This window comes from Zosterops lateralis (assembly GCF_965231275.1).
Source record: "Zosterops lateralis genome assembly, chromosome: Z".
NCBI lineage: Eukaryota > Metazoa > Chordata > Aves > Passeriformes > Zosteropidae > Zosterops > Zosterops lateralis.
In genome coordinates, this window is record NC_139800.1 from 5,949,529 (window position 1) to 5,974,733 (window position 25,205).

Consider the following 25,205-nt stretch of genomic DNA (forward strand, 5'->3'; position numbering starts at 1 on the left):
TTGGATATCTATTTCAATTTGTATTCCTGTAACACTTGTGTAACCCAGATGCAGAGGCTGCATTGTGCTATGTATTGTAGTTTCATGCTACACCTTGGGACAGTGACTATCTTGTACCTGAAAACATAATGGATGTTTTGTGTACTTTCTACCTGACCTAAAGGGCTTGAAGGTCAAGCATTTTTAAAATGAAATTAATTGAGTTCATTGGAAAATACATGGAACAGATCAAGAAAGCTGAACCAAAATTATGAAGAGTAGTGCCTTAAAAGAGAAAGAGACAAAAGCCAGTAATCAGATACAGTAAAAGTGTTCAAATGATGAAAAAGAGGAGCCTGAAACCAGAATGATAACCTAGAGAATTGACTCTAAGACTAACAAGTTAACATCTAGGATAGATAAGAAGCAATTCAATAATCAAGGAGAGGATGAACAAAACCTTGAATACATCACTCAAACATAATAAAAGCTTTTTTTGTTTTGTTTTGTTTCAAGCTAGAGAGCTCAGGAAAGGCTCACAGTTGTTAGCCCCCAGTAAAGTCTTATCTGTGAAGAACAACTCAATTCCTTTGAAACACACGTAACACAGAGCTTCAATCCTGAGCTTTTACCTGTCATAAATACCATGAGCATTTTAACGACTGTACAGGGAAGATTAAACTCTCTGCAAGCATTATTCTTGATCTAATGAGGGAATGAGGAAGGAGATTAGAAAACAGAGAATTACATACCTTGTGTTGTTCTATTGCATCTACCCACTGCTGTCTGTGGTCGGGGTCCTGGGCCCGGAGGTACCACACGCTGTCATTGACGCTGATATCAAACCTGCACTCATCAAAGTCATGGGGCTGTGACAGAACAGAGGGTGAGAGTAGCCAAAATTAGCAACGTGATCAATGTTACCTCACAGGTTATTGCGACACTCAAATGCTAATTAGAAAGTCTGGTCTATATTGTCTCAAGTTCACCCTAGATCCTAAATTCTGCATTGTGCAGCTGTCTCAAATAGTGAACATACACTCTCGTAATGAAAGATGCTGGTCTTCTGAAATGGAAAAGCCTGTGTAATACATTCTTATTAAATAAAATTTTGATAAATAAATTGCACATATAATAAGTTCCATATTTTCAAATACTTTGAAACAAATCCTTTAGCAAAATATCTACCATACCAGAAAACATTCCTGTGTATACATTTTAATTTCAAAACAGGACAAGAACTTCGTAACATTACTGCTACCAGTATTTATTTTAAGTATATACATCATAACAAAAAAATACCAGGATAGAACCGTAAAAGAAGACTATATCTAAATGACAAGTCAGAGCAGGAGCTTAAACAAGCTGTGACATGCTCTGCCTCAACTATTTTCACCATGAATATTTCACAGATAATTTCACACATCTCCACTCAACTGCACCTAACTTTCAGTTCACATGCCTTAAACACTAGTAAGCTTTTACTAATGTAACAATGAAGCTGTTAAGGAAAGTACAAGGAAAGAAAGAAAGAAAACAATGATCTAATCTTCCTTGTACCCTGACACTGTCAGTTCAAGGTTACTCCTTAGCAAACATCCAATTGAGCCCAATATTCCCTACACCCCTCATTTTTGACAGCCATTTTTAAAGACATGTAATACAGACGTAGCTTAAAACTTTTTTGAAGTTGAATACAAAGAAAAAATACACAAAAATTACTGCAGGAAGCTAACAGGCTCCAGGATAAAGGCTGGAGGACCACACATACTGGTACCAGATGCTGAAGACATGTTAGGAATATCCTTTACAACACAAGGACCACCCTGCCAATATGTTCATCTTGCAAGCTGAAACACTGTGAATCACTCATAAAACACTCCACAAAAGAAAACCTAGAAGTAAGTCTCATTTGTTGCTATGCACATCGTTCCAGAGTTAGTGAGAAGTTTTTTCAAAGAATTTGGAAACCAGAAGCTATTTATACATTAAAAAACCAAACCAACACGGTTCTCTTATTCTGTTTTTAATATACTAAGGAAGAAGAAAAGTATAACAGAATTCAAATTACCAAATTAAAAAAAAAAAAAAAAAGAGCTAGAAAGAGTTCAACAAAAATATGTTAAAAAAACCAAAGTGGAAGCTTAAAGCTCCATATACTTGGTCAGGCATCTGAGTGCTCAGTTTTAAAGAGATTTAAACTTCCCATAGGAAAAATCTCCAGCAACAGTAAGAATTGAAAATCAAGTCGAACAACTATAGCTACTAATTACCTAATACCTGACCATCTCAAGTTAATTAAATTCTACCAAGTTTCAAAACTGGTTCTATACACTCCTTTGCCTTCACTGAACCAGATAAAGGGGTGTAAAAAGGGACATGAGGTGATTTCATCCTGGCTGGATGCCAAGTGTCCACTAAAGTCTTAGTCACTACCCTCAGCCAGATAGGGGAGAGAGAATATGATGAAAGACTCGTGAATTGAGATAAGGACAGGGAGATCACTCACCACTGCCACAGGCAAAATACACTTGACTCAGGGAAAATAGTTTAATTTATTACCAATCAAATCAGAGAAGGATAATAAAAAAGTTAAAGGCACCCCACTCCCTCTTACCAGGCCGAACTTCACTACCTATTTACCTCTGCTTCATCCCTCAAGCACTGCAGAGCAACAGGGAATGGGAGCTGCAGTCAGTCCACACATTTTCTGCCACTCCTTCCTCATGCTCTTTTCCCTGTTCAGTATAAGAACTTTCTCATGGGACAGAGACCTCTGTGATCTTCTCCAACATGGAGAAGGGCTTCCCGTGGGCTGCAGCTCTTCCTTAACTGCTCCAGTTACTTCAGTCACAGTAAGAGAGTCCTTCAGACACAGCCTGCCCCAGCATGAGTCTCCCAGGGGCCACAAGTCCTGCCAGCAAAGCTGCTACAACATGGGCTCCTCTCTCCATGGAGCCACAGCTCCTGCTAGGAGGGTGCTCCAACATGGGATTGCCACACCCCAGATGCTCGTGGGTGCGGGGAGACAATCTGCTGTGCCATGGTCTCCCCTACAGGCTGCAGGGGAATTTATGCTCCAACACTTGACCATGTGTTTCCCCTCCTTTCTTACTGACCTCTGTTGCTCTCAAATATTCTTAGCTCTCTCTCCCAAACCATGTTACACAGCAGTTTTTACACTTCCTTAGGTATACAGAGGCAATATACCATCATCTCTGATTAACTCAGTTTTGGCCATCAGCAGGTCCATCTTGGATCCAGACAGAGCTGGGTCTGTGAGATTTGGAGGCAGCCTCGGCATCTAAAGAAGCCACATCTATAGCCCCCATTACCAAAACTTGCCATATAGACCCAATACAGGACAATACAAATCTTCTAGTCCAGATCCCTTTTCTCCAAGCTGCATTTTCTGTTACTATTATTATTATATATGTAAAAGAAGTGCATGTGCTTTGAAAAACCAACTTGCCAAGGCAATGTGTCATGCTTATATGTGTGTCCCCAGCCCCTCCTGACAGGCCTTCATTTAGTCATGAGATGGGGGACATACATCTAAAACAACCAGAGATATTCCAAAATACACCCAAACACAAAGTCTAGAAAGATTAACTATCAACATTTTTCCTGACATGACAGCATTCCTCAGCTTGATCTCTCATTCTTGAAGTCTTTTGGGAAGCGTTACAAGCAATGACATTGTATGTGATTAGAAAGACTTGCCAAAGTTCATCTTAAAAGGCTGCAGCACTACTGATTGCACACTTCCATTCAGTGCATTTTCTTCAGCTCACCATCACCCTTGCTTTCCCCTGAATCTCATCTCTAACCTAAGCACCTTCTAATGTAAATTAACACTATCACCTCTCTTCTTTTTAAAGACAGGTTTTTGTAGTCCCCTTCTTTCCAAAGCAGCTTTTAATATATTTGAAAATTCATGCCTTGTTGCTAAGACACAGAAAGAAGATGTTTTCTCTGAGGACTAGAGAAAACTTTAAACACTTTTCTCCAGCATTTACTGCATACACAGTTTGACATTACACATAGTTATGAGACTAAGTCATCTATATATAAATATATATACAGACACACATACACACATATATATAGACATATATATTTATATAGTTGAGCAGCCAAGTCAAAGGAGGGGATTATCCCACTCTGCTCTGCACTGGGGCAGCCTCACCTTGAGCACTGTGTACAGGTTCAGACATGGAAATACAAGAAAGACATGAAGCTATTAGACAGCATCCAAAGCATGGGCACAAAGATGGTGAAAGGCTCTGGAGGGGAAGCCTTATGAGGAGAGGCTGAGGCCACTTGGTTTATTCAGCCTGAAGGAGAACGAGAGGAGACCTCAGTGTGGTCTTCAACATCCTCACAAGAAGCAGAGGGGCAGGCACTGATCTCTTCACTCTCATGACCTGTGACAGGACCTGAGGAGGTGGCACGAAGCTGAGTCAGGGGAGGTTTAGGTTGGATTTAGAGAGTAGGTTTTTCACCCAGAGAGTTGTTGAGCACTGGAAGAGGCTCCCCAGGGAAGTGGTCACAAGACCAAGCCTGGTCAGAGATCAAGAAGTGTTTGGACACTGCTCTTGTGCACATAGTGGGACTCTCCAGCCTCTCCTGCACAGGACCAGGAGATGGACTCAGTGATCCTGATGCATCCCTTCCAACTCAGCATATTCTGTGATTCTATAAATCAGACTTAGGGTTATACTCAGCTCACTGTGCAGTTCCATGTTATAAAAAAATAGAGCTGATCAGGTGATCCTGTTAGATCAAGTCGCTAAAAGAAATAAATAACCACTGACAAGGTTAAATATGCTTCAAAAGAAAGTTAGGCAAGTGGTACATGATTTTCTGTTTATTTATTTAACACCCTATAGTATTTATTAATTGTTTATAGTCCTTTGATTTTTTTATTTTTTTAAGGACATGCTTCATTGGAAGAGCCCTGAATTAATTGAACACAAAAGACAAATAAATCATCTGACTCATGTGATGTGATCTTTTCCTAAAACAGAACAAATCACGTTGCTGTTGATTAACCCCCTTCTTCGCCAGTACAGAGTTCACAATTCATTTTCACCAATAACTTGGCAGACTTCCATATGTAACTTTTTGGCAGCATCTGTTACATCCTCCTCCCCCTGAGCTACAGACAGACAAACTTCCTTGGTTTATCTTTGGCTATAAGTGCTTTTATTGTTTTCTGTAGCTGCATCTAGCAAAGACCACAAAGTGTTCTTCACAACTTCTCAGGTCTGTTCTTTAATCTTCTAACATTCTCATCAGACATCATCTGACTCCTTTATCCTTCCTGGAAGTTTTTCTGTTTCTCTTCACTTTCTTCCTGTAGACTGCAACTCATTTCAGTTAGATCTCATTTCTTTCTGAGGTTCACTGTTTCTAGCCTAGTATTGCTTTTCCCCTTTACACTCAGAAGCTGTTATAAATTGGTTCAGTTCTTAGCCAGTCATATGACAGGACCTTGGAGGATAAATAGGGATTTTCATCTGTAACAAGCTAAGGGCATGTGCTGAGGCCAGGATGTCCCAATGACCTTTCACAATCAAGATAAGGCAAGAAAGAGGAATGTTTTAGTTAGGCAGGAAAGCAGGAAGCAAGTAGGAATTCACTATCTATCCTCAGGATTTAAAGCACCTTGGAGAACTTCAGCTGCTTTTTTCCCAACCCGCAGCAGCCTCAAGCAACTTACATAAATTGAGTGGGGACTGGGGAATAAAACTCAGATCGAGACACTTTGAATGGGGGCACCTGAAAACATTTACAGCATTTTCAAAACTGAGTTGCACAGACCTAAGTGTCTGTGGCAGAGGTAATGTAATTTCTGTGTATGCCACATCAAAAAAAAAAAAAACAAACAAAAAAAAAACCCCAAAAAAAACAAAACCAAAAACCCAAAACCAACAAAAACCCCCACAGCTAAATCATAATTCCATTCAAGAACACGCTGCAAGAAATAGGCCTCCAGCACCCACAAACACCCTTTCTGTATGACTCCAAAGCTTTTTTCCAAGGCACTTGCAGAGAATCCCGCAGAAACAAAGGCAATTCCAAGTATCCAAGCATCCTAGATCTTTCCAAAACCAATCTTAAATTCTAAACATTTCTAAGCAAGAACAGTTTACATGAAAAAAACACTCACTTGGCTACAGTTACTGAGGAAGTTGGTAGCCAGCTCAGGTCTCATGAGTCATAGCTGACTGCATTGCCACAAAATCCTTCCTGCTATACAGCTGTCAAGCCTGAAGTATTCATAAAACAAGTTTCAGAGCAGTATCTGCTTATAAAATACTGGTTTGGGTGCTTAAGGCAAATCACACAGGAAAGATTAAGTGTTTTTATATACTTTATAACCTTCAAGAGTACTCCATGTGAGCAAAAAATGCCAAAACCAAACACTGAATGAAGAAACTTTTGCTTATCTCTCTCACTACTCCAAATGGTGTTAAAGACATTTTGCCCTTTTCTTACAGAGGAAAGTTAGAATGATTCATAGTATATACAATTTAAGTCTGCACATTACAATTATTAAAATGTTCTTCTGCCATTATTCTCATTGCAGAACTAGAACTTACCTAAGCTGAAATTATTTAAAATTTTTGAAGTTTTTTCTTATTAAGAAAATCCTGGGCTGGGAAACAGGACACAAGACAAACAATAGAGGCCTATAGAAAATGAAAACTACAATTCCTTATATCTCAGGCATGAATGTCACTAGCATAAATTCAGCAGAGGCTGCCACCTAGCCTAAGCTAAAACATGAAACCTGATGTCCACCTTTTGCTTCTCTTAGTGCAACTCAAAGTGAGTTAAGAGAACTTCACATTCTTTCATCTGAGTGGGCCTGAGTATGGTGTTCATCAGAAGTTACTTAACTGAAAACTAAGAAAACAAATTCAAGTTTTGGTAATCAAACTTTTTTTTTTTTCTTCAAAAAATAGCCTACACATATATGCCTTATATCAGAGTACCTAAAACTATTAGAAATGCTAATGCTCACCTTTTAAGAAACAAAAAAAGCCTTATCAAGTAAAACTGACTTAGGTGTTTTGCATATATTTCATTGATGCAAATGCTGTAACTCGTGCCTGCAGACTTTTGTTTTTGCATGTAGCATGTGCATAGGGACAAACTACCTGGCAATCACTTCTTTTCCACTTGGAATACAACTTGGTGTATTCTGCCCTTTGCTTCATCTGCTGAGGAAATAATGGAACACCACTCTGCAACTCTGATGTCTATCTGCAACCATCTTCATGTTAATAAGCCTGCAAATCTTTTTAAGATAGCAAACCTCACCAGTTTCAACTTAAATATACCTCTTATAAAAGTAGACATGAAGTTATACCCTGGGATATGAGATACAAGCCAGACTATAACTATTCATAAACAACGTTTCCAGCTCGAGAGAGCTGCACACAACTTTTCCCATGTGAACAGTGTCACTGCCCTGCCATGCAAGGTACAATTTATCTACTGGTTAGTTTTTTTACCATTCCCATGGAATTCAGGAAAAAGCATCCTTTTTGTTCTGTTCTTCAGTTTCCTGAAGTCCTCCAGTTACAAAGTATCTGAACAAACTACCACTTCCTCCACAAAAAAAACCCAAATGCTCAGAGCAGTTACCACCAACCTACAGATTTGCTTATTTGTTCTCACAGATCATTCAGTAAGTTCTGGACCTGGAAGGATTCACTACAGAGGAGCACAAGCAATGAAATAAAGCACAAGAATAAAATAAATTGCATCTGTAACTTTTGAAACAGACAGAAGTTCAAAAGAGCATTTTATTCACCCACAAGCAAGGAAAACTCACAGCAGAAGGCAGCAAGCTGGACAAAGGGACAGATGTGCATGTGGTAATTTAGGATGCAATGGACAACACCAGTATCCTATGTTAAAAAAAAGAAGGCACAATATATGATGAGCTATAGAAACAAGATAATAAGCACCTTATAAATTAGTTAGCCTGATGGAATATAAAAAGGGAAAGCAATGCAACGTAGCAGGTAACAAAATTAAATAGAAAATGAAAAAATCACTTCATGATTCTCAGTAATCAGCATGTATCAAAACAAGAAAAACACTGCAAAGTACCTACTTCAACTATGAGAATAAAGGAAAAAAAGAACCTATTTGATACCAGAAAAAAAAAAAGCTATACGAACATATTTTACATGTACCTACACTGAGGTGCTAACAAAATCCCAAAAATAAAAAGTTTACTTTAAGATCTGTGCCATGTGACTGAAGGCATTAGCTCTAAAAGCACACATGAAAACTGCATTTCAGCTCCCATGTAAAACCAGTTTGGAACTGGCAAAGGCTGTGATTAGATAATTAGAAAAAAGCAAATTGAAAATATAGGACAAGCTGGAAAAAGTGCATGTCTTAAAATAACTTTTCAAAAGCATTAATTCATAAGAGATACAAACTGTGAAGAAATTGTCTCCTGCTTCCAAAATATGTTGAAAACATGCTAAGTTTTGAAAAAAACTTTGAACAGAAAGGTAGTGAAATGAAGTACCACTGACACGATTTTAAAGTTACATTCTAGATGGTGAATAATACTTAAAATCATCAATGGAAAAATACTATCAGCTTAATCACAATACGTGTTTTACCCAATAACATTATGCATGGTTAGGATTTTACCAGACAAGACCAGTCAAAACTTTGTAATTCGTGCCTTATTAAATACTAAATAGTATTATTTTTCAAGTTGGTGTATTTCTCTCCAGAGTCCCTGAAAAGTTCATGGGTCAAGATAATAAAGAGAGAGATCATTTACCTACTGCCATCATGGTCCAACAGATTTGACTTGAAAAAAAAGACTTAATTTATTGCAAAGTAGAGTTGGATGGTGAGAAACAAAGAGAGGCATAGAGGGATTGGGAATGAGGGCTATGCTCTATTTAATTCTGCCACTTTTTCCTCTTGCTTTCAGGTGCTTCAGCAAAGATTGAATCCATCACTGCAATTCTTCAGGGTGGACCTGTTACAGCACAGGCTCTTTGGAGGCTGCAGCCTCTGTCAAGACATATGAGCTTTTATGGTCACATAAACCTGCCACAACTGGGCTCTACACAGGCTGCAGTGTGCTTGTCTGGTCTGGTGTGACTCTCTGCACAGGGGACACCAAAAATGCCAGCACAATGGCCACAGGCTGCAGGGGATCTCACTCTGTGGCTGGAGCACCTCGTCCTGCCCACACAGCTCTTCTCACACTTTTTCCTCACTCCTCTTTCTCTGAGGAGTGCTGAGCACCCTGCTGTAGAAATAACCTGCTGAGCAGCATTTTTGCCATTCATTTTTGCCTCTGTTTACCCTGAGGTGTCACACAGTGGTTGTGGGGCTCAGCTGTGCCCTGCACTGTGTCTGGTGAAGCTGGAGCTGACCGTGTTCCATGCAGGACAATCTGGAGTCTCCTCACAGAGGTGCATGGCAGACCCAGCCCCACGAGCTACACTCAGTGCAATTATAAAAACTCACCAAGACCCTTCTGTCACCATCACTTATTTTTGAAGACACTTGGCTTTAGAACTATAAAGACTGAAGTAATTAATTTTGCAAGGATTTTTTAAAATATCAATATCTATCCTGGATCTAAGGCTCAGGATGGAACAACTTAAAGACAGCATTATACTTCATTGCTTATAAGACATTTTATTAATCATGTACAGAAGTCCCAAAAGACACTACAAGTTCTAATTTCCTGGATTTGTAATATTTGCCCCCTGTTGCCCCAAGAAAAGCCAAGTAGATCCACAAATCTGGCGAATTAAGGGCTACCAAGAGTCACAACACAAAATTCTGGTTTCCCTTTCTTAGTTCTAAAATCCAGTCAAAACCTAATAGAAACACTGGACTACAATGTCTTGCCTTTCCTTCTTGTTATTCTTAAGCAATAAGAAATAATTTTTTAGCTACATTGACTCGGAATATTCTTTTTACATTTATTTGTACTGTATTTTTTTAGGACAGTATAGAAAAACCTTATTACAAGCAAGCAAGTAAATAAGACAGTTCTATGTCTACTGAAAGTGATAAACCTTTAGGGGCATAATATGAGATATCTAACTTCTTCCTCATTAGCACATTAAAAACAAAACTTTCTCATAATGGCATATTTGCACACGTAGGAAAAAAGCTTATAAAGAAAATAGGCTTAAAAATAGAAAAGCCTATTAAATGTTTTTACATTCTTTGCTACTACCCAAATATTCCACTTCAGGTCTTTAGTCGGGATATTTTCAACTCAAAATGCCTTTAAACACTTATTTTTCTTTTAAATAATGATCTTATCTTTTCAAAACCTAGCTAAAGTAAAGGCCAGTGAAAGCAGAAGTGTGTAAGCAGAATTTAAAATTAGTTTGTTAGCATAGCCTGCAAATTTAAAATTAGCTTGGTTTAATCTGTTGCAAAGAAGCTGTCTCATGGGAGAACTGTCCTTTTAAGTCTGAATCAAGTATACATTGCATGTTACTTTAGCACTGAAACCACATTTAAAATTTGAAATTACAGCCCTCAGGTGTAAACCTGGTCAATCTGGTTTTCTGCACACTTGCCAAATACATTTGGGTGCAAAAGTGATCACATAAAAACAATCTTCATATTTAGTCATGAGGAATTCATGTATCTTACAGGACAGTATCTTACAGCATATGATTTTTTAGATTAGTATTTTGTCAAATTATTTCTGTGTTAATGAAGTGGAATTAGTAGGTAGTATCAAGTCATGCTGTATTGGTTTAAATGTAAACATACCCCTGACACTGCTATTCTGAAGTGCCTACTGAAAAAAAAAATTACTTGTAATAGCAAGACCTAGAGTGTAACAACTGTGCACTTGAAATGTCAGCTAAAGGTTAGGCAGAGACATGGAATGGCCCTGTGTTACTGGGGGAAAGAAGACTGAAATATTTGTAAACCAGCACATGCTTGCAGCCATCACCTTAAGTGATCTACTAGTGACTACAGATATGTAAAAGCTCCATGGATTAGTAAATTGGTATTAACAGATTTAGATACACACACGGAGAAATCAGGATATAACTAATGGGCCTGTCCTATTTAAACATAGTCTGAAGAGCTATCTATCAGTTAGGGAAGTGGAAGAATACACGTTATTGCTTTGGTGAGAACCAAGTCAAAATGAATCCCCTGCAGACAAATTCATATGATACTTCTCAGGTTTCCAGCTGGAACAAAAAATTTGCATTATCAGGAAGGAAGCCAAGCAATTCTGTATCAACCTTAGAGAATGCAGAAACACTGTCTGAGCCACTTCTATTAAAGTTTATTTTTACTGGACAGTCAAATATACGAGCAGGACTCACACTGCTGCACTCCTAAAATAACTATTTGTAGATTGATTAATTTAGCTGTACCTCACACAACGTACTGCAGTGTGGCACAGAAGACTCTCACACACCAGTGGCAACAGAACAATATGGATTTCACAAGAAAGTCATGAGTAAATATCCAGAGAAGGTTTTTCTCTACCCTAAGAGAAAAGCCATGCTTCATGGCACTTTATTGAGCTGACAGACTAGAACATTCTGGACTTAGATGGGAATGGAAATTCCAGTTCTAGGAAATCAGTGACATTCCAGCTAGAACAGAGGCCTGATGTACCTTCAAAAGCACCACACTAAGACTTAAGATTAGCTTGGTTTGAATCCAAACATAAGCAACTTAACACAGTACAACTGTATAAGCATTTTCTATAAATGCAGTATTAACATTATTAGCATCAGGACTTATGCTAACTATGCAATTCCCAGTCCTGAGCTGATCTCATTAATTTGTTATGAAAACTGGCTCTATGAACCAGGCCTTGGAACCAGGTGTCTCTTGTTATTGATACAAAATTTAAGCAAACTATGGACACAGGTGAAAAGCCATGGCCCCAGAACCATAAATAATTCCTTAATGGTCCAATACTGGTCAGTGAAAATGTGCAATTTCCACAGCTGGGAGGGCTGTTTCTGCTCTTGGTAGCAGTGGTGACTTAAAAACCCCAAACAGCTGAGCAACAGGGCAAGGAAGCAACAAGGCTGCATCATGGGAGAGGAACACCTCTCACCCCACATGCAGTCCAGCATCAGGTGCCCCAACCACATACTAAAAGATACTTACAAAAGATCCTAATTTGCGCCTGTGTGTGCGTGTTTGGCAAAAGATGCATATTTCAGTTCTGTATCTGTCCTGTCATCCAACTTTCCCCCATTCCTCCACTGAAGAGTTCCTCAATTAGGTTACCCTTGCCTCAGCAACCAGGATCACCAAGAACAAAGATACCAGGCTAGAAATGTGGTACTGGCTCCATGGTACACCACAGTTACAGATAATTTAGGATCTAAGTCTATAAGTGACTGCTTTGAATACAAAATGATAACAGTCACTGTGTATTAACTAATGTATAGCAACTATTAACAATGTATTTAACTAATTAAAAGGACAAGGCATGTTGCTAATGAATGTTAGTCTAAAAGCTTTCATCCTAAAATTTAAAATTGACCTGAATTGTCAGTCTAAACTCTGCCATCACAGCTACCTCTAATTCTTTTACATATATATATATTTGCATGTGTGTTTGTATAGATATATATATTTATGAACACATAATTAGTTTTGAAAGAGCTGAAAAAGAGAACTTAAGAATAAGCAACACTTGTCCTTTAAAGACAGCAACTTAAAAAGTTTTAATAATATATTAGACACCAGTTACAATACAACCTCAGTTAAGTACCTGGAGAGCTGGAGTAGTAAATCCTGTTCCAACTGGTCCTCTCAACTAAGGAATGATGGACTGAAGTTAAGAGAAAAGACACATCAACTGGATTTAAAAAGTGGTGAAGATGGCCACACTATTTGATTGAATTCACCTTAACCAGAATTTAATGAGAACCCAGGAAAATAGCAACCAAAGTGTACGTCTGAAGGAGGAGGCAAGAGGATGAACTGGGAGAAGAAGCAAACAACACTCATGCAGTTATCTATGACAAACTATTTTGAATGTAAGAACAGAAAGGGTGTTAAGCAAGAGACTTCAGGAAGCATCTAAAACAGAGATGGCTGACTGCAGCTGCATAACAAATGAAAAGTATCCTGACTTTTTGACTTAGTATTCTATGAATGCACATCCAAAAGTGAGGTCTAATGCTGTACAAATCCTCAATAAAGCTGTTGAAAATGTCATTATCAGCTATCATAAGACACATCAGACAATCAGCAGCAAGTTGCCCAGGAGAACTGTGTGTTGAGCAACACCACAGCCCTGGAGGGGCTGACATAGGAACCAACCGCAGCCACGAACAAGAAATTAACTATAAATCAATCTTACGAAAACGCACAGAAATCCAGATTGAGCAAGAATAAGGATTGCAAGTAGCATAGAAAAACTTGCTGAGCTATAAAATCATAGCTTTAATACCTAAAACACTGATACTATTTAAAACTTGGTATATACATCTGAGAGAAATCTCCACAGCATGAAACTGCTCCAATATACTGTTCCACAGGCATAAATGGTGACCCTGAAGTCTATGTCAAATAATGGACAGTGTTAGAATTTAATTATCATAATAAAAACAGTCATGGTGGGGAATTATATTCTCGCTGATAATAAGAAGACAGAAGTACTGCTGGATTACAGCCCTAATTTCAAGAGTGTGGTAACACATGATTATATTCAAGAACTAAAGACTAACTCTTCAACAATATTAAGTAACAGTAAAATATCTGGTTAATGTACATTGTAGATATTTTTTTACGTCTTAATCATTTTAGAATCTGCATCACACTACAGAACAAAGAACAGCCTCACTGAGCTGATTTGGATGTGTATTTTTCCATTTCTGGCTTAATTTCTCCAATACACACTACAAAAGAAACTTCCCATTTCTCCACCATGCCAAATAATAGTTTTTTGCTAGACAAGGATATTAGCACTTTGTAGAACTTCAATATATACACACATTTTCACTTCACATCAAGCCATCAATGGCTGGTTCAGATAACTCAGTGGCATACACAAATTTGTACAGAGGATGTGAATGCCAAAATTCATTGTCCATAAGAATCCCAGATTTCAAACAACTTCCACCGGCAGCAGCCCAGTGTCATAATCTCCTAGGTATTTATTCCCTTTCCCTTCCTCTCTATCCTGTTGCTCTTTGGCATTTTCCTCTCCAGAACAAAATCACCTCAGGCCTTTCACATATGAGTAAGTGACCTGACCACATTCACTTCTATTTGGAATATCCATTTCTCATTTAGCCAAAACTCCCACCAGTGTAGATTTAGCTACTTGATTGAGACATGCACCAAAGCCTAACAGCACTAATTGTCACATTTCCTAAACAAACCCCGACCTAGTTAGGGCTTGTATTATGTCTTAAGTTTACTCAGGTCATTTTTTTAGCAGCAACTAAGGCTGAGAAGGCACTTTATCAAATTACAGAAAATTAATTATTCAATTAAATGCCCATCCCATCAAGCTATACCAGATTCTTTTCCGGCCTCAGACAGCTGGAAACAATATTTTCCCAAGCAATTAGCAATTATTACAGATTTACTGCTAGTGTTTCTGCCCAGGGCATGGATTTATGGTTTAGCTTTAATAAAAACTTTCACAAACTAAAACCTATCAGTTCCCATTCAACTTAACTAACAACAAGCTCAAGCAAACTTAACAGTAGCTACAAACTGCAATTATACCATTCTTTTTTCATAAGCAAATATGTTACCAAGATCAAATTTTGGCACAGTAGCTAGAAAAAAAAAAAAAGTAAATCCAAACTATTTCTTCTATTCCACTTCTATACACTACCACATCAGCTGAGTCCAAAATAATGTTATATTTCACATTGTGTAAAGTGTAATCAATATACTGTTAATGTCAAGATGAATTTTTGAAAGTGTTTTGGAAGACATGACTCTTCATGTCACTAAGAACATTTTTCTAGCACTGACCAATCTCCTTCAATTAAAAATACACGTCTTTATTATAAAACTTAAGAGAGTTGTAGGGTTTGACATTTGTCTGAAAAAAAAAATCATAGGAAGGTTCTGCATGTGTTTCAATTGACGAATGCATGAAGAATTTTCTGTTAACTTGCCAATCTATTTTTAAAAATGTCAAACTGTAACTTCCTCTCACAATTATTAATGGTGGTCAGCATCGCTCTATAAATAAAACAGAAATACTACTAGAGTGAGGAAAGGCGGCTGTTCAACTAACCATAGCTTTAAAAAGTGGAGTAAGCTTTTTATTTTTAGTGGTTGATTACTGGATACAAACATGTCAGTCTCTCTATAGACTATATATGAGGAAATGAGAAATTTAAAATTGAAAACTGCCAGTTTGGCTCTTTCACGTACAGTGTTCTTGTTCTTTTTGTAAACAGAAAGTAACATGTTTATGTCTGTCCTAATTGATAAAATGAATATTTATTAAGTCCTTTGCAACAACAATTTATTACTACTTAGGGAGGGAAAAAAGCTAAGACAATTCACTAAGCTGTCCCTTAAACAGACTTCCATTTTCTATCTTATTGCTTTTCTTGAGCTCCAGAGATTCACAAAAGATATTCAACCCCCACATCTTTTAGAAGTTCATTCTAAAGCTAAATGGCTGGCTTGCAATTTCTATATTAATATAAAATGTCATTACTGCCTTCATTAAGCAACTGTGCCTTCCAATTGCTGTTTCTGGAGGAAAAAAAGCCCAACAAACTAATTTACTTGAAAGTATCTCCACTGTGCAAACTGAATTGATTGCTCAGTCCTAGTCCAGGCGTTTCAACAGAGCTGTCTAATTGTCTATTTACAACACAATAAAAACAAAGTACTCTAAAAGCCCCAAACTAGAGAACAATAGCAAATTTCTATCACTGTATAGCTAGTCTGTAGCTAAACAGATAAATCTGGCTATAAGAAGAAACTCAATTTGGCTTTCCTAGTTCAACAAACAAGTCCCTAGGTGAACAATCACAGGGTAGATTTAAACTCAAACAGAGACCTCAACCAGTCCCTTCCAACCCTAAATGCAGATGTATCACTGGCCAGGAAGCTGGGTGGTGTTAAGACCCAGATCCATCAGTTGTCCAGATCTGGGAGTTTAAGAAGGTTCTAAACAATAAAACAGGCTGTTTGTTTTATGATCAAGAGGACCCCAGTCATAATTTCTGTCTCCATTCTAGGACCACATATAAAACGTGGTGCGCCTGTGTGAGGATGACAACCATCCTGCGAGCAGAGTGGAGGGAGACAGAACAGCTCATCAGGCTCTATGAAAGTATAGTGGCATGAAGAGCTGACCAAAACGGCATGAAGAGCAACCAGAGCGTGTGAGAAGAGCAGCCAAAGCAGCAAAATACTGGAAATAAACAGAGCACAGCACACACAGAGCCTGTCCAAACCAGCGGAAAAAGCTGAAAAAACCAGAGCCTGCGTGGAGAGCCGCCAAACCAGCAGCAAAAAGCTGCAATAATACAGCAAGAAGAGCTGCTTGTGGTGGAAAGCTGCCAAAAATCCAGATTCCCCTTTATAAATACCCCTTGTAAACAGAAAACGGTGCCCAAGAAACGAGAGGATGTTTTTTTACTGGAAGAAAACCCCATCATCAAGGTATGGATTCTCCTTTTACCTAAAAGGGGAGTAAAGTATATGCAGAAGGCATTGCTAGCCCTGCTGGCGTGGTCTGGGAACCACAGACTGAACATTATAAAGCCCTGTAAAATGGTTTCGGATTTGCTGGTGCATTTGGAGGCCAAGTGGGATGTAGAGATGGCAATAAAGATGCTGTGGACACCACTGGCCAAAATGTCCACCAATGACAGGGAGCAGGGCACAGCAGCAGGTGAAAAACTGAGGGGGGGAACAGCCATTATTTGCCAGAGCTCTCCCACTGCTGCTGGGTGGGTAGACCTGGAATGGCCAGGTCTGCTCATGCCCCAGCTGCAGGAGCTATCTTTGGGCTCTATACCCCGTAATATGCCACAGAGACAGCTGCCAAAAAACCCCAATGTGACACATGCTTTGGACATGGGTCACCCAAGGTGGCAGAGAGCACATGGGACTGGAGTCACTCATCCAAAATGGCAGAGCACAGGAGGCAGCCTGCAGAGGGAGAGATGCTGTGCCAAGCACACAAAAGCAGCAGATGGAGTTGGCCTCGCTGTGGCATTCAAGACTTTCCTCGGTGTGGTCACCAAAAACTGAAGGAAATGGTGCCATGTCAGCAGAGGCTGGAAGAGAAGCCGGCAGCCCTGCTGCTGGAGTTGTCCCAGTGCTGTGCTTGGAGCCACTGGTGCCTGGGCCTGCAGGCTGCCACGTACAACTGCATCCACAGTCAGGACTTGAGAAACCTGGGATAAAACGAGGCAGCCAGTGCCACTGTCAGCACCCAAGGGACTGGGAGGCCCAGCCAGTGCAGGTGGTGCCCGGGACCAAGGGACATCACATCCTACTGGCTGCGAGCGGCCCAAATTCCAGCAGAGCGAAGCGGAGCCACTCACCATCACTGATAAATCCTGTTGCCTGGCAACCACAACAGCAACGATATCAGCCCCTTCTGCGCAGCCAGAGAGAGCCTGTACGACTCCTGGGACTAGGGGAGGAGAATTAAAAGATGGCCCTCGATGCCCCAGTCTGGTTAACCTTGAGGGAAGCCCCAACAGTATCACGGGAGAGCCTGTGCCACCATGTGCCATATGGTGTTGGCTGGAGCCAGGACAGGACTTTCCAGGAACACATCCCGTCTCCATATGCCCTCTGTGGAGGTGCAGCAGCAGGGAAGGGGCACACAGATCTGTGAAAATGCAGTGCCACAACAGCAGTGGCGAGCCTGACATATCTAAAAGACACCTGTGACCGTGTGGTGCTCTGAGCCAACCCCAACTGTGCCAAAAGCCACCACACCAAAAAGGTGGCTCCAGGACACCAGACCCCATGACGGGACCAAGGACCAGGGCACGGCAAAGCCTCGGCAGGGAGCCCAGTGAGCAGAAAGCAGCAGCAAAGGCAGCGCCGGGAGGGATGCCAGGGCTGTGGTGCCATGGGGGCAGCTGTGATTGGGCCGTCCCAAAAAAATGGCACAAGCCACATGGCACAGCCGCCACATGGCAGCCAAGGGTATGTCACCCTCTCAGCAAGCCCGGTGGGACATCAACAACTCCCTATGTGCAGGCAGTAAAGAAGCAAACCAAAGAACTTGACAGCACCGGCCAAGGCAATGCTGACAAAGGCAGCTCTGAGTTCTTACCCCACACACGCAGCAGCCTTTGCCTGGTAAAGCACGGCTGCCCTCAGCAAAGCCCCACAGCCGCCCTCCCGCCACTGCTTTGACTCTGCCAAGGCTCTCATATCCTAAAAACTCCCGTAGATAATACTAAAGAGAAGAAAAGATTGGGCTAGTTTAATAACCCCTTCCTCAAGAGGGAGGACAGCAGCATTTGCATATGCAAATTCATATAACACATCCTTGTTAGCGAGTTCTTTTGTGATTAGTGTGAAGGTGTTACCCCAACGTTTTGAATATGGACAACAGTTCACCAAATACGTCCTAAAGCTTATAGTACAATACTTAATGATTTTGTGCATTCTGCAGGCATCATGCTTGCTCCATCAACATGAAAAACAAAACTCACTGTTTCAAACTTAAATTATGAAATGCTGTCAAGAGTGTTCGCAGCTACGAGCTAAACTTGTAGTTTTCTACGGCTAATTTGTAGAAATTTTCCACCTTTACTATCCAAATAGTGATTCCACATGATTTAAGGAGTCAGCGCTGATATTATGCCTATGTCACCACTATCCCAAACCCCTAATTTAAGATTGCCCTTTATAAACAGAGGCTTCTGTAATAATTCTAATTAGTGAGATATCCTTTCAAGTAGAAATTAACTGATATTTCTTTTTCAAGGTGCTCTTTCTAGAAATCAACTTCCACCTTACATTTTCCCTAACATAAAAAGATTACCACTAGAATAAGAAACCTAACCATAACTACTTTTCATATTTAAAATACTAATCAGACATTATTTTTATTTTTAAAAATTATATTTTTAAAATTCTTATTCTTAAACTAAAATATAACCGTGACTTTTAATGTTGAGTTTTTTACAATTAAATATGCAGATGTTAATCATAAAATCAAAGTAATTGAAGATTTTCTTGCTAAGAAATAAAGGTGACACCTCTAGTCCAACCATATTATTAATATTTCCCAGTTATGGATCTTCAATAAACAATTAGCCTGTGCTGCAGAGATACTACCCTTTTTTACAAATTTAGTCTACCCTGTCAGTATGGAGACTTAGCAACTCTTAGTGAGTGAAATGCAAAGGTTATAAGGAAAATGCACATATGCTTTTCACTGCTTCATGGAGTTCTCTAACTTGCTAACTTTATTTCAAAGGTATTTTAGACAGCAAGATTAGCAGTAATATTTTGCATTTCATTTCAATAATGCTTATTAGTTTCTTTTAAGATTAGTCTACAACTAGCACCCCAAGGATCACGACCAAGCAAAGAAGCTTTCACAAGAGAAATTTGAAAGCTCCAAATATACACCTTAAATTATTTATAAAATTCTTAAAATTACAATTTACTTATGACTTTACTCAAAAACCTAAGAATCAAATGTTTTAAAGACATTATTAATATAACAACATGTCACTTTTAATCATATACCAAGATATGACCTGTAAAACCTAAGACAAAGAGATACTTCCTTTGATAGTTCTGAATTGGTTTGTTTGTAGCAAAAAGGCAAATAATACTTTCAAAGGAGTTGTATACATATGTACATAGTTATTGCTATCTATAAACTTCTTATATCATCATTGATTATTTAGCCAAGGATAGATGACAAAACCAGCTGTTCTGTGAATTATTACTAAAAGATTTCTTTTAGAGATATGAAAGAGAAGCTCCACGCAGTCTAGGTCTTAATCCTAGCCAGGCTACAGCCTTTAAGTGGCAGAAAAAGTATCAAACTCAGGTGTTTCTGTCCTAAAAATGAAAGAAGTCACTTTGACTGGCTGATTTGGCTTGGAAAAAGCTGAAGCTTTTTCTTTGAGATAAACATTAAAGGCCTCATCCAGAAGAGGTTTTCCAAGACCTCATTGTGAAAAGGAGATTCCTCAGCAATAGCAGACACTGGCTGATAGTAAAACACATAGGCAGTTATGAATTTCACCCTCTTGATTTCATTCAAAAGTGGGTATTTTTTTTCCTATTAGAGTAGTTAAAAATAAGTAGGGCAGAAGTGTGGGGTGGATGCACACTCCCCTCAAAAGTCTTGGGTGCTCTCATGTTCTCACATTTTCAAATGAATTCACAATGTAACCTAGCAAGCTGACAACTTGTCGGAAGCAGAAGATTGTCAATTGTTAAGACAATTTACTCGCCACCCTACTTGAACCCCAAAACTCAAATATTTAGAAAACATCAGTGCTAAAAAGATGTGGGTTTTTTTAATGTGTGCTTTTTAAATATGTGTTTTGTTAAACTATTTTAATTAAAATGGTTTTGAGTTAAATTGTTTATTATTTGTAGCTTTAAGTTGTAAAATTGTAACTCCATCTTAAAAACTTCTATTTCTGGCTACCCTTTTAACAGCTCCCAAATGTAAATGTCACAAGTCCAATGATACAATGATGAGAAATCTGTGTCAGCACGTTGTCTTTGTCATCCTAACTGCAAGGCTCCTGCAGGAGATAACAAAGAACACTTTTGCATTTTTTAACCTAACCAGAAGGGTGAATTGTCACAGTACAGCTAGTTTGTGGCTAAACAATAAATCTGGCTATACAAAGAAACCCAATTTGGCTTTCCTAGTTTGACAAAAAAGTCCCTAGGTGAAAAATCATAGGGTAGATTTAAACTCAAACAGAGACTTCAACCAGTCCCTTCCAACCCTGGAAGTTGTCTAGATCTGGGAGTTTTAAACTCCTTTTATAAGAAGGTGCTAAACAATAAAACAGGCTGTTTGTCTTATGATCAAGAGGACTCGAGTCATAATTTCTGTCTCCATCCTACCACACGTAAGAAATTTCCATAAAGGCTGTGATATGCATGTACATCACTGCAGTACAACCAAAGCCAAGGAAAACCATTGCATCATAGTTATTGCATCTGGTTTAAACAACTAAAATCAAAAGGTTTTTCTGTATCAATAATATACACAGAAAATTTTGTCAGATTATATGACAAATACAGATTCCAACAGTAGTTTTAAGTTGGAACTTAAAGCTTCTAGAACTCTTTGTCTGTAGGTAGTCACCCCTAGGGACAAAAAATACAAATTTCACACAGCAGAGCTTAAGCAATCTTAAAATCATTATACTTCTCTAAACATTTTTCAAGATCCTCCATGCAGATCCATGCAGAAGAGCTACTCTGACAAGGCAAAACCCCTAGAATTCATCAGATAAACACTTTGTAATTAAGAATTCTATAAAGAGATTTGAGAATCTATTAATATAAATTTCTACCACGATTAAATTAGTGTTGCCCTTCCTCTTAGATTGCCTAAAGTGGGGGTACAGCATACCATGTTATTCTTGATTTATCACGGTGTGACTACATGAATTAGTGCAAGTCACACTGTACAACAGTGGTGGTGGCACTAGAACAGACACAGCAATCAAAGCTCATGGACCAGGCTGCCTAAAAGCTGGGCTTCCAGACTGACAGGGCATTTTCTTTTTGTTCTTTCAGTAACAGACCCCAGACTTTCCAACTCCAAAACCATGCCCCAGGGATCCACACTTACAGGACTGCCATGAACACCCATTCTTAACCTTGTGTACAGAATTTCCCACTGAAGTTTGATTCCAAGAATGAAAGAACTACAAAGATTTAAAATAAAGAAGTGTATCCTTAATAAAGACCAACTGGCACTGACTACCATCAACAGCAGTAATTTAGTATGACCAGGCTAGATTAATATAACAAAGCTTGAGTTTGTCCATATATGAACTCCTTATAAAATCCACAATTTCATCTCATCCACTGACCACATGGCAGAACTTTCACCTTTGGTTTCAGCCTCCAGCCTGTTATAAACCAATTAAACACCTTTGAGGTGTTTTGTCTAATGTGGATAAAAGCAAGTCAGTTATCATCATATATTGACTTTCATCATCCTTTCCCAAACTTAGTTCATATGGGCAGTTCATTACTTGATGTAGTCCAGTGAGTATACAATAAATACTCATCCTTTGTTCCTCTCTTCCAGAGAAATCAGCTCTTTTCAGTACCAGTAGTCCAATCAGATCCCATATTTTTCATTCAATGAAAGGTCACTGTTACACAACCATACCTGTTCCGGATGTATGACAATATAATTCTGCACTTGAAATACACAAAAAAAGCTATTTGTGCTAATAAGCATGAATTTAACTAGTATTCTTTCATCTAATAAAGGGAAGAGATGAGTGTCTTAGAAAATATCCCTGTAAAATTATCTATCAATCCCTACCCCCTGCAATACAAATGATAAAACAAGAGCAGAAGCAACTCTGGGTTTCTGCATACAACATTTATATCTCAATTAATACTACGACTTATAACTAGACTTATTTTCATTGCTGAAAGTACAGTGATAGCAACTTTCCAAATTTATGCTTATATATTAACAAAATTTGGTCATTCTATAACAACAGCAGAATTAACTATGCATAGAAAATCATTACATTTCCTATCAAATTCAAATATGCATGCCTGATTCAAGGGCCTAAAAGAAAGCTTTATGAAAATCCAGCCACTCTTTCCTACAAGAGAACATTATAGTCATGAACACCATCTCATACTACAGAAAACTTTACTGAAATACAGGTTAAGATACAAGTAGTTAATACATCTGACTCGGGATCAGCAGATCAAGGGGAACTTACAGTATAGTGAAAGATTGTTCAAAAATATTAAAGATTAAGATCTCAACTACATCAAATCAGTGCAACTGAACATTAGGGCAATAAGAAAGCTGACACCCTCATCTTACCAAATTAATTACAAATCATTCAATAAATAATAAGTTCCACTGACAGTAAAGGCAGCTTTCACACATTATCATTTCAACACTTATTTTATCAGCTACTGGTGTTTTCCTATGCATTTAAATAAGCTTATAATTACTTATGGAAAGCTTATAATTACTGAAGAAATTACAGGGATACAGAAGTAAAGATCAACTATGTACCTCAGGAAAAATATCTTAAACATTTATCTTCGAGTATAATCAATTTTTGATTGAAAGCTTAAGTTAAAAAAATACAGTATGCAATATACTAAACAACTATCAGACCAAAAGCATAGATGATAAAACTCTGGCTTAAAAGTATAACCTCTGAAAAACAAAGAGAGAATAATTACACGACAGTTTCAAAAGTGTATTTCTATATCCTAGAGACACGAGATGATCCAACAGTATTCCTCAACTTCTAAAATTTCCACAACAATAATTTTAGTTGCAGCTAGACACAACTAACTAGAACTTACTAGCTCTCAGGGATACCATCTATCAACTGAACTGCCAAATACCATTCACAAAGCATGAGCCTGAACAAAAACGGAACTAAAATATCAGATTAACCTTTAGAACTGCGGATGATTTTAATTTAATTCTGATTTCTCCATGTATCCAAGAAGTTCAAGAACTTAAAAACAGATGCATTGTTGGGAAAGATGGGAACGGATGCCCCTACAATGCATCAATTCAACTCCAAACTACCAGATCTAACAAGTGCCAGAGAGAAAAAAGTTACCTGTAAGAAGTTCCAGTGTTACAAACAACCTGAAGACAAGTTTGCCAGCTCCCCCTTTGTAAACTGCAATGTACCAAAACATTCCAGCAGCAATGGTGGTACTGTAACCTCACTCCCCCACCAGCACAGGGAGGAATTCAGGCTGCTGGGATGTCTGTACACTGTTCCTGCAGCTGCCCCTTGGCTACATCCTTGCCAGCACCTCCCTGTCTCTGCCAGGCTGGTGCGCTGAGCTCTCGCCTCTTGACACATTTTTGGAAGTTCTGATCACAGGCTCAACAGATTGCCACAGATATTCCTCAGTGAGAACTCCTAGGAGATTGTCGTGTACGATAAATTCCTGGTTAAGCCACATCTTGAGGAAGTTTTAGAAGTGCAAAGTTAAAAAAAAATAGCTTAAGTACATTACATAGTCTGTTTAAATTTTTAAATGACTACAATACTTGCCAGACATCTAAATGTAAAAAAACTCCTTTTCTCCAAAATACATCCAGTTGATGTAATCAATCCAGTCTTTTTTTTTTCCAAACCAAGAGGTGTTTAACAAAATTCTATTAGTAAGCTGATTATTAGTAAGGAAGAATACTTGCCATTCGTCATCCTTAAGACGGCTTGAAAAAATTCCACATATTTGGTGGAATAAGAACATACATGCTAAGATTTAACACTACTACTTCAGGAATTTGTGTGCCACGTGAAAGTCTGCCTATTTTTACTCTAAATCACATAACTGGACTGACAATTTAATGGTATTGCAGAAAGACTACAGCATGCTTTTTGACAACCATTAGTCATAATACGCATTGTAATTCTGAAAGCCAAAAAAGCAGATTTTTTTTTTTTTTTTTTCTCTAAGGCAAATTAATCTTTTTTGAAGATTTCATGGAGTCATAAAGGTTGGGGAAAAACTCTAATGTTATCAAGTCCAACCATCAACTCAGCACCACCATATTCACCATTAAATCATGCCACCAAGTGCCACATCCGTGCTTTTTTGACACTTGCAGGAATGGTAACTCCACCTCTGTCCTGGGCATCCTGTTTCAGTGTTTTACAGCCCCTTCTACGAAGCACTTTTACTGTGTAATCTAAACCTCCCCTGAGACTACCTGAGGGTATTTAACTCTGATCCTTCCACCTCTTATCTGGAAGAAGAGACTGAAATACAACTTGCTACAACCTCCTTTTAGGTAGTTGTAAAGGGCAATAAGATCTCAGGTTAAGCAACCTCAGCCCTCCCAGCCACTCCCCACAACACTTACTCATTTATATTTAGGCTCTTCATTCTTACCAGTCTATTCCAGACCTTCTTTCAGCATTTGACAAAAACAGCAACACACTAACTTGTTCAGAGAAAGAAGCACAGAGAAGAAGGTAAAAATCTACAGAGTTGTGTTGAGAAAGTCAAAGAAC

The 25,205-nt window shown here is 38.6% G+C and overlaps 1 protein-coding gene across 2 annotated transcripts in view; it reads right to left on the bottom strand.

Moving 5' to 3' along the window:
* CERT1 (ceramide transporter 1) overlaps positions 1 to 25,205 on the bottom strand; it is an 85,378-nt gene that overhangs the window by 56,144 nt on the left and 4,029 nt on the right. For both annotated transcript variants that reach the window (XM_083883064.1, XM_083883063.1), the window contains exon 3: positions 732 to 848. In XM_083883064.1, coding sequence (XP_083739190.1) covers positions 732 to 848 — 117 coding nt within the window. The remainder of the gene's footprint in view (positions 1 to 731; positions 849 to 25,205) is intronic.